General features: G+C 41.3%; 1 protein-coding gene across 3 annotated transcripts; it reads right to left on the reverse strand.

The window, feature by feature from the left end:
- Positions 1-2,206: 2,206 nt before the first annotated feature.
- LOC144694163 (SLAM family member 5-like) lies at positions 2,207-15,198 on the reverse strand. 3 transcript variants are annotated; one of them, XM_078564510.1, is made up of 6 exons: positions 15,086-15,198; positions 12,402-12,514; positions 11,969-12,319; positions 11,129-11,398; positions 5,298-5,408; positions 2,207-2,720 (listed from the first exon to the last, which is right to left on the reverse strand). In XM_078564510.1, exons 2-6 carry the CDS (start codon positions 12,499-12,501, stop codon positions 2,629-2,631), a joined length of 924 nt encoding a protein of 307 aa, XP_078420636.1. In that variant the 5' UTR covers positions 12,502-12,514; positions 15,086-15,198; the 3' UTR covers positions 2,207-2,628. The 3 variants fall into 3 exon arrangements, with proteins under 3 accessions (XP_078420636.1, XP_078420637.1, XP_078420638.1); XM_078564511.1 differs by having other exon boundaries at positions 15,014-15,198; XM_078564512.1 differs by lacking the exon at positions 15,086-15,198 and adding an exon at positions 12,980-13,156.
- Positions 15,199-15,784: the final 586 nt, after the last annotated feature.

The raw sequence follows: 15,784 nt of genomic DNA on the forward strand, positions 1-15,784 counted from the left end.
GTTCTTTGGGAACTGGGCTGACCGATCCTTTGTCCCCTTCACTGTCAGGGCTGACGGCCTGAAGGTGCTGGGGATATGGTTCGGAGGGACCGGGGCATGCGTTAGAAACTGGAAGGAGCGAGTGGCTATGGTGAAAAGGAAACTGGGCATGTGGGAGCGACGCTCCCTCTCCATTGCGGGTAAGAACCTGGTCATCAGGTGTGAGGCACTCTCGCTGTTGCTGTACGTGGCGCAGGTCTGGCCCATTCCAGACTCCTGCGCGATGGCGATCACTCGAGCCATCTTCCGCTTTATCTGGAGGTCGAAAATGGATCGTGTCCGCAGGGACGCGATGTACAAGCCTCTAGATAAAGGGGGAAAAAACGTGCCCAACATCGCCCTCATACTGATGGCCACCTTTGTGTGTGGCTGCAACAAGCGGTGCGTAGACCCTCAGTACGCAAACACCAAGTGTCATTACGTGCTGAGGTTCTACCTGTCCCCGGTGTTGCGAAGGATGGGTCTGGCCACGCTGCTGCGGAACGCTCCAAGTAGTTGGACCGTGCCGTACCACTTGTCCCTGGTGGAAAAATTTATGCAGAAAAACACCTTTGACCACAAGTCCATCAGGCAGTGGTCAGCACGTAACGTCCTAGAGGCCCTGAGGGAAAAGGAGAGGGTGGACCCTGTGGGATGGTTCCCCGAGCAGACTGTCAAAGTCATTTGGCAGAATGCCTCATCGCCAGAACTTTCCAACAAGCACCAAGACGTAGCTTGGCTGGTGGTGAGAAAGGCCCTCCCCGTCAGATCCTTCCTACACGCCAGGAGTCTCACCCCCTCTGCACGTTGCCCTCGAGGTGGCTGTGGTGGGGAAGAGACCGTTGTTCACCTCCTTGTGGATTGTGCCTTTGCAAAGAAAGTCTGGAGAGAGATGCAGTGGTTGCTGTCGAGGTTCATCCCGAGCAGTTCTGTGACACAGGACTCTGTGCTCTACGGGCTGTTCCCAGGGACACACACCGAGACAAACATCAACTGCAGCTGGAGGATCATCAACTTGGTGAAAGACGCGCTTTGGTCTGCCCGAAACTTGTTGGTCTTCCAGCGCAAAGAGTTGTCCCCGACCGATTGTTGCGGACTGGCACAATCCAAAGTCCAGGACTACGTGCTGAGGGACGCACTAAAGCTTGGGGCAGCTGCCGCAAAGGCGCAATGGGGAAGGGTCGCTGTCTAAGACCTTTCTGCCACAGCGCACCGAGAGACTGGGAACTGTTTAGAGCCCCTCGGGCTGTACAGCTCAAAATGAAAGGCTGTAAATGATTGTAATATTGTTTGTACTGATGCACCTGGTGATACATTTGTAAAAGTTTAACCTGGATTGTACCCTTGTAATGGTGTTTTTGAAATGGTTTGGAATGTGATTGAAGATATTTTATGAATAAAGTATATTTTTGCAAAAAAAAAAAAAAAATCTCATTTGAAAGATGGCACCACTGACAGTGCAACACTTGGTCCAAGTTGCATAGAAGTGTCAGCTGAGATTAATGTGCTCAAACTGGCCACAGTAAATTCAATGTTTGCAGAATTCCAGCATTATTGCTGCAATGGTTGTTAATCTATACACTTGATTCTTGTTTTCCTTATACACGTGGTTGTATGAGTTGGCTGTTAACTCCACCTTTGCTGTAAAACTTTCGCCAATCTTTATTTCTTTTCTCTTTTTGTTGGATACACCTGGTTGCCCTGGTACCCAAAGTAAATGTTTATTCATCGTTGGTGAAAGTGATTAGACTTTGGGTTAGTGGTCACAGCTGAGTCCATTATTATCCCTCATAAGCAATGACATAGGCATACCCCTCCACCTGCAAATAATGAACAATAACCAGAAGTCGAAGCCTGGCTGATATCATCCACAAATTAAAGGATGAATTGATTTATAAAACTCCATTTGTTATATAAGCACGTTGTTAATTTACATCATGGCTGCTGTTTGCAACAGTCAACTTCAGGTGGCAGATTTGGAATTTGTCACCCAGGTGCAAAAACAGCATTGTGTATCGGGTAAATCATAGATGTTTTCCAGTTTTCATTGAAATCGCTGATCCACAGAGCCAATTTTGTGCTGCAAGTTGGAAATGTACCACAATATTTGTTTTAACTTTACTTCAGAACAAGATTGACTGTCTGGATGTATGTCTCTGTAAAGTTCAATATCCAATAGCACTGAATAGGATTTCCACCTTTAATACACACACATGCAACATAGCAAAGCTAAAAATGCACATAAGTCATCAAAATGAATGTGCTGATTACTGTTGGAGAGACAATGTGATGCAATTGGGACCAGTGTTCCCCAGAGCAGACAGTGGAACAAATTGTCAGGACCCTGATAAGCATTCAGCGTCTGCCGCCTCATAGCATGCATGCATAATGCAATGATCTAAACTGCAGTTTTGTCAGAGTGTGGTGGCAACATAAAATTTACAATTCTATTGCAGTCTCTGACACAGTAGAGCTTCATGAAAAACCTCATACCAGTGATCCTCATTCTGCAGCCCAGTGAGATTCTATTCCTTCCATTTTTACTGACAATCGGTTTTTTCACCAAGAGACTAATAGTACAAGTAGCATTCTGCAGATAATGGGCAGTGTTTAGCTTGAATCAATTCTTGTAATATATGTGGCTTCAATAGCTCCATCTTTGAGGTAAGTTATTTCTTCATACCTTATTTGTGTTGCTGTATCTGGAAAAATGCATGAGATTCACATCACTTTATTATTTGAAAACTAGTCAGAAATGCATGATTCAACAGACTAACAAAATGCAAGTGTACAGCTCTGGCCATTCAACGCACAACAGTCTGGGGAACTACACTTCTCTAAAATATTCCTCTCTATGTAGTTTGTGGAGAGAAAAATTACAATAGAATTACATAAACTTCTTGACGGGAGAGTGGTTAGAGTGGAACTTGCTTCCTCAAACAATATTTGTAGAGGATAGCATGGATGCATCTAAGGGGAAGCTAGAGAAACAAATGGGGAAAAAAGGAATAAAATGTTATCCTGACAGGGTTAGATGAAGAGGGATGGGAGGGTGTACATGTGGAGCATAAACACCAGCATGTAGCAGTTGGGCAGAGAGGCCTGTTTCTGTGCTGTATATTCAATGCAATCTGTGTAGCCGTGTAGAAACTTAGCTTGTATTTCTTTGAGTATAGAAATTGATCTGATTGAGCTGTTTCAAATGTTAAAAGGATTAAAGTTGATACAGAGAAACTATTTTGTCTTGTGGGAGTATCAAAAATTAAGGGATACAATCTTAAATTTGGAACTAGGTCACTTAGCAGGTAAACCGAGAAAATGCATTCATGTAAAGGATAGTAGAGATCTGGAATCCCCAGCTAAAGCCTGTCTGCTGCTGGAGTAATTACATACAAACAAGGGGCAGGAGTAGGTCATTCAGCCCCTCGAGTCTGCTCCGCCATTTAATAAGATCATGACTGAAACCTACAAATCACCGACCGCCGATAACCTTTCACCCCCTTACTTGCCGAGAATCTACCACTTCTGCCTTAAAAACATTCAGAGACTCTGCTTCCACTGCCTTTTCAGGAAGAGAGTTCCAAAGACTCACGATCCCCCGAGTGAAAAAATTTTGCCTCATCTCTGTTTTAAATGAGCGACCCCTTACTTTTAAATAGTGACCCCTAGTTCTAGATTTTTCCAGAAGAGGAAACCTCCTCTCCACATCCACACTGTCAAGACCCTCAGGATGTTTCAATCAAGCTTTCAAGACTGATCGGGGGCGTGCCACCATTTTACGTGGGCGGGCCCACGCCCAGCGTGACGTCCGCTCGGAAGCCTTGAGCGCTCCCTGTATGGGTGGGGGGGGGATTCCCTGAACCGGGAATTCACGCATGCGCGCGGATCTGCCTGAAGTAAAGTGCTGCCTCAGGGAGATTGGTTGAATTTATAAAAAATTTTAAAAGGTTAGAAAAACTTTTCCTCACAGGTCCCCTCATGTGACACTATCACATGAGCTGGGACATGTCCATTACTTTCATTTAAAAATATTCTGAAAATTTTAAATCCCTCATGAAACCTCATTCCACCCATGGATGAGGTTTCATGCTTTTTCAGAAGGCCACCTGGGCTCTTTGTTGCTCGCCAACCTTAAGGTTGGACGGGCAGGTCCATTAATCATTTCAATTACTTTTTTAATGGCCTTAATAGGTCGTTGACAGGTCTGCGGGCACACAGCCGAGTCGGCTGCACGCCCGCCGAACTGAAAATCTAAATGATGCGGGGAGATGTCGGAACGCACGCCCGACGTCACCCCACGTCATTTTATGCGTCAGCGAGTGGGCCCCACCCCCGCTCGATGACCGGAAAAAGCTGCCCTGAGATTTTTTTCATTGTGTAAGAGTATCAAGGGATATAGAGTGAAGGTGGGTTAATAAAGTTGAGGTACGGATCACCCATCATTTAACTGAATGGTGGGGAAGGCTTGAGGGGGTGAATGGTATACTCATCATCCTACGTTCCTAGACTGAAATAGTTTTGGGAGAAGCTGATGAATGTGTGGAGTGGATGGTCCAGGGACAGACATTGGGAACGTTTCAGACAGCATTTGCGAGATATCCGAGAGAGCAGGCATTTGAGAGGTATTAATTTTGGAACCACCCAGCCATGCACTTTATGTTCTTAATCGGCAAGAATAAAACGTTTAGAAATACTATGTCTTTTGTTTCATAATTATCATTAAAAATGCAAACAAATAATTATGAAGCTGGATTTTTGAAATAAAATTCCTGTTTGATTTAGAATGCAGTTCAATCCCAATGCTTGGTCCTGAAATAACTAAGGCCAGAATTTTTCGCTTGGCGTCTGACCTAAATAAGTGCAAAATGATGCGCGATGATGTCGGGCGAGCGTCCCAACGTCATCGTGCAATATTTCGGTCAGCGCGCACGCAGGAGTCGGCAGTGCACTTGCTGACAATTAAGCTGCCTATTAAGGACCTTAATCAACTAATTGATTGGAATTTTTTGCCCATCCAACCGTTCGGTTGGCGGATGGTAATTGGCCAGCCAGTGCGAAATCGCGGTCGGGGCCCAATCACAGGCAGCGGTTGGTTTCTCGGCCCAACCGACGAGGGCAAAATTCTGACCGAAGTATCTTAACCAATTGTGTGCTTTCTGAATATTTTCATGAGTGGTTTTGTTGTCCATAGATCTTCCAATACATGGAATAAATAATAAATATACTTCAACTCCTGCTGAATCATAATAGTTTTGTCTAATAACAGCAGTTGTACTTACTGCTTGCTTTGTTACGAGCAGTCCGTTTTACTTTGTAGCGGATGAATACAAATAAAATTAAAGCAAGAAGCCATACTATTGCAGCACTTATCCAGTGCAGTTCCTTCCAACCTAGAATAAATCAGAGAGGGGTTAAAATTTATCATGCATTAAAAGACTGAATTGACAGTTTAACCAACTTATGATGTGACAGAGTGAAAGGAACTTATTAGTTATACTCTACCATTTATGTATATGGTCAATCTATGTCAATAGATTTAGGCAAAATACAGTGAAAATGTCAGAAATTGTGCTATTATGCTTTGTGTTATATGAGCAATTTACTTTCTTTGTTTGCATTCATAGGTAGAGACCCTAAGTTCTGGGAAATGCAAGAAAAAACAGGTTAAGAGATCTATCCTTCAACTTGAGGTCAATGCTTTTTAAAAAACAAACTAATTAATTGCCAGTCTCCCAGTTCATTGCTGTGGTTCTGAGATTTGGAGCATGATGGTGATGTTTAAATTCTAAGGTGGGGCTGCATTTACAGGCTCTGTCTTTTATTATGATTGCTGCTTAGGTTCTTGGTGTGGGAATGATTTAAATATAGCTCAGTTAGAAGCTAAGGGCTGAATTTTACACTCAAAGATCACTTTCCGGAGCGTATTATGGGGTGTGATGACGTCTAACGTCAGTTTCCGATAATACTTTGGTGGGCCAAAAAGTCGGGAACCCGGCTGCATTATTTAAATATCAATTTAAAAGGCAAATCAACTAATTAACTACCCATCTCACTGCAATAATATGGTCAGGTGGCAATGACACGCCTTCAGTACGAGGTTTACAACAGGTGGGGAATCTGTTTTTTTTAAGGGTAAGCTTGTCTGGGCGGATTTTAAAACTGTAGCTGAGACCAGAGTCTGAGCTTTGCATTTCAAATTCTATTGACTGCAGAGCCTGCTCATTTGACTGGACAGGGGAACCTTTTGGATATTTTTCATGAGGAGAATTCTCCTCTGATTCACAGGGCTCATTTTCCTGTCCATTAACCAGTGGTGAGGAGTGAAAAATGTCTGAGAAACCCAGATGGGCATTGTTGCCTCAGTTTGGAGATTAGGAGAAGGGCGAGAGGAGGCTGGGAACACAGGGATGCTCAGGATGCTGTGGTTCCTCAGGAAGGGGACAGGGCGGACCCAGACCCCAAGGGTCAGAAGGAGCCCAAAAACCCTCAGTGGAGCAACAGATGAACTTATGCTGCCCCACGGGTATACAGGCAGAGATCTAGCTACCTGCAACTAACCTCATGAGGTCATTGAGCCTTTTGTGGCACTGGGACCAAGTCCTCAACACTGTTGAACTCATCGTCCACCTCCTCCCATGCAGCATGAGTCTGCCTGGACTTACTCCTCTTCCCAGTGCTTGGCATGAGCTGGTGATGTCTATCATGTACTGCATGGAGGAAGGCACCAAGGGCGGCCTCACTGAATGTCAAGGCAGCTTTGCCCCTTCCAAAATGCCTCTCCGTACTCTCCAATGGCACAGACATCTTTGCATAGCTGTATGTAATAAATGTACAACTCCTCAATGCCAAAAGTGGGAGATTGCAGAATTTTATAACTTTTGCCACCTATGAAGTTTGACATGGTTGGCAGAGATTCGCTAAAATTTAAAATAAAGACAGAAAATGCTGGGAAATGCTCCACAGGCCTGATAGCATCTGTGGAGAGAGAAACAGAGTTAACATTTTGAGCCCATATGACTTCTTCAGAGCTGAAGAGAGGAAGGAATGTAATGGGTTTTATACTATTGAAGAGAGGGTTTGGAGCAGGTGGAGCAAAAAAGGTCAGGGATAGGTGGGAGCTCAGGAGAGATTGACAAAGATGTCATGGACACAGGACAAAGGGGGTGGTGATTCAGTGTTAAAGACTAAGTCAGGTGCTAAAAGTTGCATAAAGATCAGATAGGAGAATGTGTTAATAGCAGAGCAAGGGTCAGCCCTCTCTGAAAGCAAAACATAAGAACAAGTTACAGACTGGCCTTGTGGGGGGGAGTGGGTTGGGAAAAAATATCAACATGGTGGACAGAGTTCGTGGTCTGAATTTGCTGAAGTCATTGTTAAGCACGGAAGGCTGTAAAGTGCCTAATCGGAAGACGAGGTGCTGTTCCTCCAGTTTGCTTTTGGGGAACTGCAGGAACAGCACCTCACCTTCCGATTAGTCATTTTATAGTCTTCTGCACTTAGCACCGAATTCAACAAATTTAGACCATGAAATCTGTCCTCCATGTTGATATTTTTTCCCAACCCACTCCCCCACACAGGGTCAGTCTGTAACTTGTTCTTATGTTTTACTCTCAGGGAGCCAAGACCCCGGTTCTGCTATCCCACCTTTTTGTCACTATTAGCACCTCCCTTAGTCTTTAACACTACCATTACCACTGCCACTTCCTTCATCTTGTGTCCATGACATATTTGTCAAATCTCTCCTGAGCTCCCATCTATCCCTGACCTATTTTGCTCCAGCTGCTCCACCCCCTCCCTTCCACAGTATAAAACCCACTATATTTCTACCTCTCTTCAGCTCTGAAGAAATCAACGGACTCGAAACGTTAACTTTGTTTCTCTCTCTACAGGTGCCGGCAGACAGACCTGCTGTTTTTTTCCTGCATTTTCTGTTTTTATTTCAGATTTCCAGCATCCGTAGCATTTTCCTTTTAATTTAGCTAAAGTTTAAATTGACTTACCTGACCAGACTGGAAGCTACACAAATCTTCACTATGTATAGTGAAGATATACATCTCCTCTATTGATCATCTGATGGGTCCCCTGACACTGTCAAGTGCAAGTGGACACTTTAAAATGCTGACCATTATCTTGTTCCAGGTGCCTGCAGCTTCCGACCCTGGACACCTCACCCTTAAGCACTCTTTGGGCAGGATGGTCTGTAAGCCGCCTTTGCCGCTAATTCAGGGCAATTAGCGTATTATCGGACGCGCACTGATGGCGGACCCGGAAGTTGGAATGCCACCGACTTCCGTGTGCAGAACCTGCTGTCGGCGAGCGACCACATTATTCAGCCCTAAGTGTTGAGGGAAGTTCTATGAATAATTGTAAACCTTTAGCTGAAGAGGCCACACAATTAAACTCAGAGAAGAGAACCCACAGAATATGATTAGATGGCTTCCTACTTTATTTATACTTTTGACTTGGAAATGTGACTGCGCATTCTCTACACAGGACTTTGTTACATGCACAGTGGAATCCCTCTATGGTGTTTGCTCTTGATAGTGTTCAAGTGAGTGCTGTATTCAATTATAAAATACTGAACGCACAATATTGAATGTGGTACCTTTACAACTGCTTGTGGTGCTCACGGCAAATCAATGGCATGGCTCAGTTTGGTTTAGACTGCAGCTTTTCCATTGTCATTTTTTTTTTACAAGCAGTATGAAATGAAGAGCTGTGGATAGTTTCAGCAACTGAGAATTGCTGAACACTTTTATTTATAATCCTTTAATATTCAATAATATCTAATGCTGTTTAAGAGTTTCTGCCAGCAAACATTTTTCAAACCTTTGACCCTTTTTTAAATAACCATTAAAAAGATCTGACTTCAGCTCTATTGCTAAGGGGATGTTGGTACTTGTTGGGTCCTGTCAAATCAAGAACATGTCCCGATTGCTATGGATGGAAAGGATTAGAACACAGGAAATCGGAGTAGGTGTAGGGCATTCAGCCCATTGAGCCTGCTGCACCATTCAGTCAGATCATGGCTGATCTGATGTGGCCTTAACGCCACTCCTGTCTGCTCACCTCCCCCCTGCACAACCCCCATAACTCCTGACTCCATTGTCAATCAAAAATCTGCCTAACACAGCCTTGGGTTAGTCAGCATTAAGTTGGCACTAATGTTGATTCGAAATATCGAAGATACAATGGGAGAACAAACAGTGTCAAGGAAGTGGGGCAACAGTGGTTTAGTGTCAATGAGCGAGTAATCCAGGTGACCAGGCTAATGCTCTGGGGGGGGACAGGTTTGAATGGCAATTGGTGGAATTTAAATTTAATTAATAAAAATATGGAAAAAGCTAGTCTCAGTAACAGTGACCATGAAACTACCGTTGACTGTCATAAAAACCTGTCTGGTTCGCTCATGTGAATTTAGGGAAGAAAATCTGCTGTCCTTACCTGATCTCGCCTACATGCTACTCCAGGTCCACAGCAATGTGGTTTATTCTTAACTGCTCACTGAAATAGCCTAGCAAGCCACTCCATTGTACGAAACTACTACAGAAAAGTAGATAGCATTGTGGATGTACCTACACCTGCAGTGGTTCAAGAGGCAGCTCACCACTATCTTCTCAGGGATAGAAAACAAAAGTGGTACCCACACCTCATGACAGAATAAAAAATTGTCAAGTAATGCTCAGTGTAAAGAAAAATAAATAATTCACATTTATATATCACCTATCACAACCTCATGAGTGTCTCCAGAATGATTCGCAACCAATGAATTACTTCTGAAAATGTAGTCACTATTGTGAAACCTGGCAGCAAATTTGTGCAGTAACGTCCCACAAACAGCAAAAAGACAGATGACCAGATAATCAGTCTTTGTAATATTGGTTGTGGGATAAATGTTTGCCAGAACACAGAGAACTCCTTGTTCCTCATTGTATACTGTCATGGGATCTTTATATTCACCTCAGAAGGCTGAATATTTTATTGTAAGACAGTGCCTCCAACAGTATTCCATGAAATTATTCAACTCTCTAGAGTGGAGTCTGAAATCCCAATCTTTTAATTCAGAGGTCAGAATGCTACAACTGAGCTGAGACTGACTTATAAATATCCTTAACTAACAATGTACTCTCAACTTCCACTGTAAACGATCACAAGTCAGTACAGCCGTGTAACTATATCAATGTACTGTTACTTCTACTAGAAAAGATATTCTTTGAAACTCTGAAGTTACAGCAGATGATCAAGAGAAATGCAACGGAAATTAATGGTGCATGGATCAAAAGTTGATGCAGCTGTGACTTGAATTAATAACGCATGTTATGTTATGCTATATGTGTTCAGAAGACCTTGCCTTTTCAGCAAGCCAACTGAAACATAAATAGAGTCAAATTATTAGAACAATGGACACCCTCTCTCCCATGTCCAATAACATCAATTTTCACCAAGCTTGAGAGTACCTGTGTGGAATAGATCCATTTATTTGTTCTCAGTATCTGAATGAAAAAAGTACTTCTGTATCAGTTCCCTGATTCTCATTTTGACAACAACAATTTGCATTTATATAGCAACTTTTACATAGTAAACACAGGATCAAATCAAACAAATCTGATATTGATTCACACTCGGATAGATAGCCAAATGCTTGGCCAAAGAGAGAAGTTTTAAGAAACATCTTAAAGGAGAAGAGAGTGATTGAAACTCAGAGAGGATTACAGAGGGTATTTCTGAATTTAGGGCCTAGGCAGCTGAAAAAGCAGCAGCCAATGAAGAGCAGTTAAAATCAGGGCCATGCAAGAGGTGAAAACTGGAGCAGTACAGAAATCTCAGAGGGTTGTAGGGCTGGAGAAGGTTACAGAAATAGGGTGAGGTGAGGCCATAGAACAACTTGAAAATAAGGCAGAGGATTTAAAAACCAACAAGCTGCTGGACAAGGTGCCAGTGTAGGTCAGTGAGCACAAGGGTGGGTGAATGGAACTTGGTGTGAGTAAGGATACAGGCAGCAGAGTTTTGGATGAGCTCAAGTTTTCCGAGAGTGGAGGATAAGAGGCTGGCCAGGAGAGGATTGAAATGGTTAAGCACAGCAGAACGAGAAATTTATATAATCGCTCACCTTTAGCATTCTTCCTATTACACTGCTTTATGATGCTTGGATCACTGCTTGCATTGCTGACTGGATTCTCTCCTATGCATCTGTATAGGTATTGTTCACGTTCGCTAACATGCTCTATCACTAGTTCTGCCCCATTATAGGTTGTGTTGATGACTCCAGACAAAGATTTTTCCCAGAGAAATGTGACATTTGTTCCCCTGGAGACTGAGCAGCTCAGGGTGATAATTGTAGCTGAACAATTTATTGTTATCAAAGGCTTGGAAACTGGCTCTGAAATAGAGACAACAGTTAGGAGGTGAATGTTAAGACTTAATATTTCTTGAATTTCACCATTTTACATTTTAGGAGGAAATAAGTAATTGGTTGCATTCTAGAAAAGTACAAAAATCTGAAATGTGTATAATGCTTGGTCAATCAGCCACACAAACATGAGCTTGATGTAAATGTATTGTCAGTAAAGCTCTATCCATACTAAATATCCAGTTAATTCTATAAAGTTCCCACAGTTTAAATGAGTTAACACAAAAGCTGGAAATGCACAACAGGCCTTGATTTAGGAGACATATTCAAAATTTTAACCCATATGCTCGGTTTTCAGACGCTGATGAGCTTCCTGTATAAATAACAGGTCTGGGATAATGAGAAGGGAGCCCACAGAGTGCACATACTGCCTTCCTCCCCCTCTACCACATTATTGATCTCAGCTGGAGTCCTGAGCAGAAGCCTGGAGCCTCCTCAATGAGTGAACACACTATTAAGCCTTCTAGTAATTGTCTCAGACTCACATTGAGTTTGAAAACCTTAGTTTTATATTAAAGTTATATTATTAAATTAACTTACCAAACACTTGCAAATCAAATAATGTTTCACTTGTCTCTGTCACTGTTATGCTGTAGCAATCGAATTGTATTCCATATAATTTAGTGTCGTTAATCTGCACATTTTGCAGCATCACAGAATTATTCATGCTCCTTTGAAGTCTGTTTTCATACGTTGGTTGTTTGTCAGACGTGTTGGATCCCCATGAAGCAAGTTTAGCATGAATTGGTGATTTTGCTACAAGTGTTATTTCATACTGAGCTCCACATTGGTTACGTACAGGGAACAAAACCTGTTCTCCCACAATGGCATTAATGGTAGTTTTGGCTACAGCTGAGATCTCAGTCTCACACAGTGTAAGCAAATGGAATACTAGAATGGGAAACAAATATCTGTATTAAGTTGATGAATATTTATCTTTCTGCAGAACGATTAAGTTAATAATTTCCTTTACCTGAAAGCAATGCCCGTATTTTCATATTAAAGAGGACCAATTTCCTCATATCTGTGTTGTGTACTATTTGTTTTTTATCTTGTTTGCCATGGTTGATCATAAGAGAATGTCATCTGTAGAAGAATAAAAGAAATTTGTTGAGTAACAACACTGTCTTTTCATCAGAATCTAACTTCCTCTCAATTGGAGTATGTTGAGGCATGCTATTCTTAAATTGAAAAATATCAATAATGTACAAGAGACCACCAGGACTGAGGGAAGTATGAATTCTGATAATTTGAGAGCCATGGTTATTTGCTGCCAAGCCTGGGCATTAAAACTGTAACCATTTGAGAAGAAAGAGATAATTGGAAATAAATGTGCAGAGATGTACAGTTTTGAAGTCCCAGGGAAGAATGAGTAAGAATGAAGTGAAGATAAAGAGCATGTAAAATGATGCTTTTGGAACTTACAATGGGGGGAAAGCTTAGAGGAGCAGTGATAGGAATAGTTTTGATAAAATTAAGAAAGACAAGAAAAGGTATGACGAAGAAAGAGGTTTGAGATAGAAAATTGACTATCATGAAGCATTATCTTACATCTTGTCCACGAATGTTTGAAATTATTTCAAGATTCTTCATAAATAGTATGGTGTCCGACCCCATGAAGGAACACAATGTAATGTTTCAGGAGTGGTATGTTTGCTTGTTTTATAAACGGGAATGCAAGGCATCACCATAATTTGTCAGTCACAAGTCTGTTGGGTTTCTAGGCAAGGGGAGTGAATTTGCAACAGCAAAGCAGTAAACCACAGGAGATAATATATTCACTTCATCTGTTTCATGCTATCTATATCTCACCTCCTACTGACCCATTAAAAGATACATCTTCTGTAGTGAGAAGCCTGTGGTCGAGACCACAGAGAAATTGCAGAAGAAGCTGGCCATGTGAGGGCAAGCGGCTTTGTGTAACAGCAACAAATGTGTTAACTTTGAGACAGCTTCCAACTTTTACCCACTACCCCTATTATTAATCCCTTCTCACACTATATTCAGTCATAAAATGATCATTTAAAATTTTCAATGAAACAGCATCATATTCTTTTGCAGCCTATCGTTCTAGAAAGTACAAGTGCAAGTACTTACGAATAGTTGTAATTAACATACATAATTACAATATTAAACTCTTCTTGTTCAGCCTTTCATTTTCGGATGTGCAGCAGTAAATGCCAGAAATGTCCGTTTCCATTTCTGACTTAATTTTACCTCCACACACAAAATGAACCAGGTGATGCAAATAAAATATGCAAAATGACTGTGAAGATCCGCCTGATATTAATCTGACAATAAATGTATTTTCTTTAAAAAAAAACTATCACATACCAAGATGAAGTTATATATTTCAATCATCAGTCACAGGAAAATAAGGGATCCCAGGAGATCAATCTAATATTACAGTCTAGGTAATCCAATCACAACCGGTTGGATTTCACGGGGCATTCTCATGATCCTAACAGGGCTGGATCCATTGTGACCCATTGATCCACTGTGTGCTGGGGTATAATTAATTATCTATGCCTACTTTATGCCCAGATACCCCATACAATGGTAATAATCTAAATCCTAATGATCCAGCTCTTTAATGAAGGTGTCAATCGAATTTACGATTAAGGGAAATCTATTCTAAATACTTACCATTGTGTGTGTGTGAGAGAGAAAGCGTGGTGGAGCTAACTGTCTCTCGATTCACTTGATTTTTTTTCAATTACTTACGTTCTTGATTTTTATAATTAGAATTTAAGTGAGATGATCGACTTTAACAAATACAAAATGTAGTGAGAACAATATTTATCGTTTCTGACGTTAACCAAGTTGAGGTATTTCTCAAAGTTTAAAAACGTCATGCATGAATGAATATTAACAAAGATAACACAACATTCCGAAATATTTCCACTTAGAATGCAGCAGGCGAAGTGTGCGTTTTGTAGATGATGTGGTTTCAAATTATAAGCATCTTGCTACAGCTAATCTTTACCCATTGATATAAAATCAACTAAAGGGTAGAAAATATTAATGAAAACGGGATTCACTTAAAACGAGACATAGGGTTAAAAAAACCTCTGCACTTTGAATATCGAATTAATTTCTTGTATAGCGCTCTGGTTTAATGATGTGATATTTGTCTTTAGATTCTGCTTTATCACCAAATGCAATTCACGAAACTATAATTCTTTTTTTTATTATTTTCCTGCAGGAAGAATTTGTTCAATTTGAATTTTAAAATGGACATCATTTGGCCAATCCACTTATCGAAATAGCCGCAGAGAATTCTATGAAGAAGGAACTCTGGAATTGAAGTTAAAGAGAAAACTAGGTTTGCAACTAAAGGGTTACTTTCACATATTGAGCTTTTTAAAAAAATGTTAACTCCTACTAAATAACATCCCAAGTTTCAATTCACATTTCAATCAACTTGCATTTATATAGCGCCTTTAAAGTGGGCTATGGTCGCAAGAAGCTTGGTATAAACTCGGTTTTAGATTGATAAATATAAAAATCCCATTTATCCTTTAGCAACCTGACCGGTAATCCCCTGAATACATTTCCAATAATGAGCGCGGCTTCACCCCTTACCGCGGGAAAGTCCGCACAACATCAGCTTTCCCGCCAACTGTGCTCTGTCCGTCGGCTCCAGTGAGCACTTACCTGGAGATACACTTTCTAACATTCCCTTCTCAAAACCACACCCGTTCAGCAAATCAAACCAGGGTTTGAGAAAGAGCAGCTGGAGTCACAGTGCAAATTCTGGCCGTCTGTATAAATCCCAGAGTCGCTCCAGGCAGAGCCACAATGATCTGCTCGCTGACACTTCAGAACAAACCAATTCCTTAAACAAGAGCAGGAAATGCTGGAAATACTCAGCAGGTCAGGCAGCGCCTGTGGAGAGAGAGCAGAGGGAACGTTTCAGGTCGATGTTCGGTTATTATTTCAGATTTTCTGCTTCAGTTCAATTCTTTAATAGTTCGGCTAGATTTGAAGATTATCTCATTTCACCACCCACACTTCACAGGTTTAATAAAGCCCCTAACCTTACAGTGCAAATAATAATAATATTAAAGAGCAGTCAGTAATTCACCTCAGTGAAATCTATCGAGAGGAAAATATCTTACAAATCACTGAAATGATGAACTAGATAGACTCGTTTTATAAGACTAAAGTATTATTACTCAAGGTCAAAAACATTGGTTGAAAATATTCATATTCCAAACAGTAAAAAAAGTTTAATAAAGTCTTTACTCGAAACTCGGAGATTGTATTTCACTTTAATCTGAAGGAAACAGGACAGTCTGTTTTAATTATACTCCCGCTCTTTATTAACGTGGGAAACCCTGTTACTTTGTTGTA

Source organism: Cetorhinus maximus, chromosome 19, assembly GCF_964194155.1.
Source record: "Cetorhinus maximus chromosome 19, sCetMax3.hap1.1, whole genome shotgun sequence".
Classification (NCBI taxonomy): domain Eukaryota; kingdom Metazoa; phylum Chordata; class Chondrichthyes; order Lamniformes; family Cetorhinidae; genus Cetorhinus; species Cetorhinus maximus.

What these genes read in the sequence shown, in the direction of transcription:
- LOC144694163 (XM_078564510.1), bottom strand. Translation starts at nt 12,501, where the DNA reads ATGATCAACCATGGCAAACAAGATAAAAAACAAATAGTACACAACACA. An exon ending in TAATAGGAAGAATGCTAAAG is followed by an intron (nt 5,409 to 11,128) that starts GTGAGCGATTAT and finishes GATTTATTCTAG; the next exon opens with GTTGGAAGGAACTGCACTGG. An exon ending in TGCTCGTAACAAAGCAAGCA is followed by an intron (nt 2,721 to 5,297) that starts GTAAGTACAACT and finishes GCATTTTTCCAG; the next exon opens with ATACAGCAACACAAATAAGG.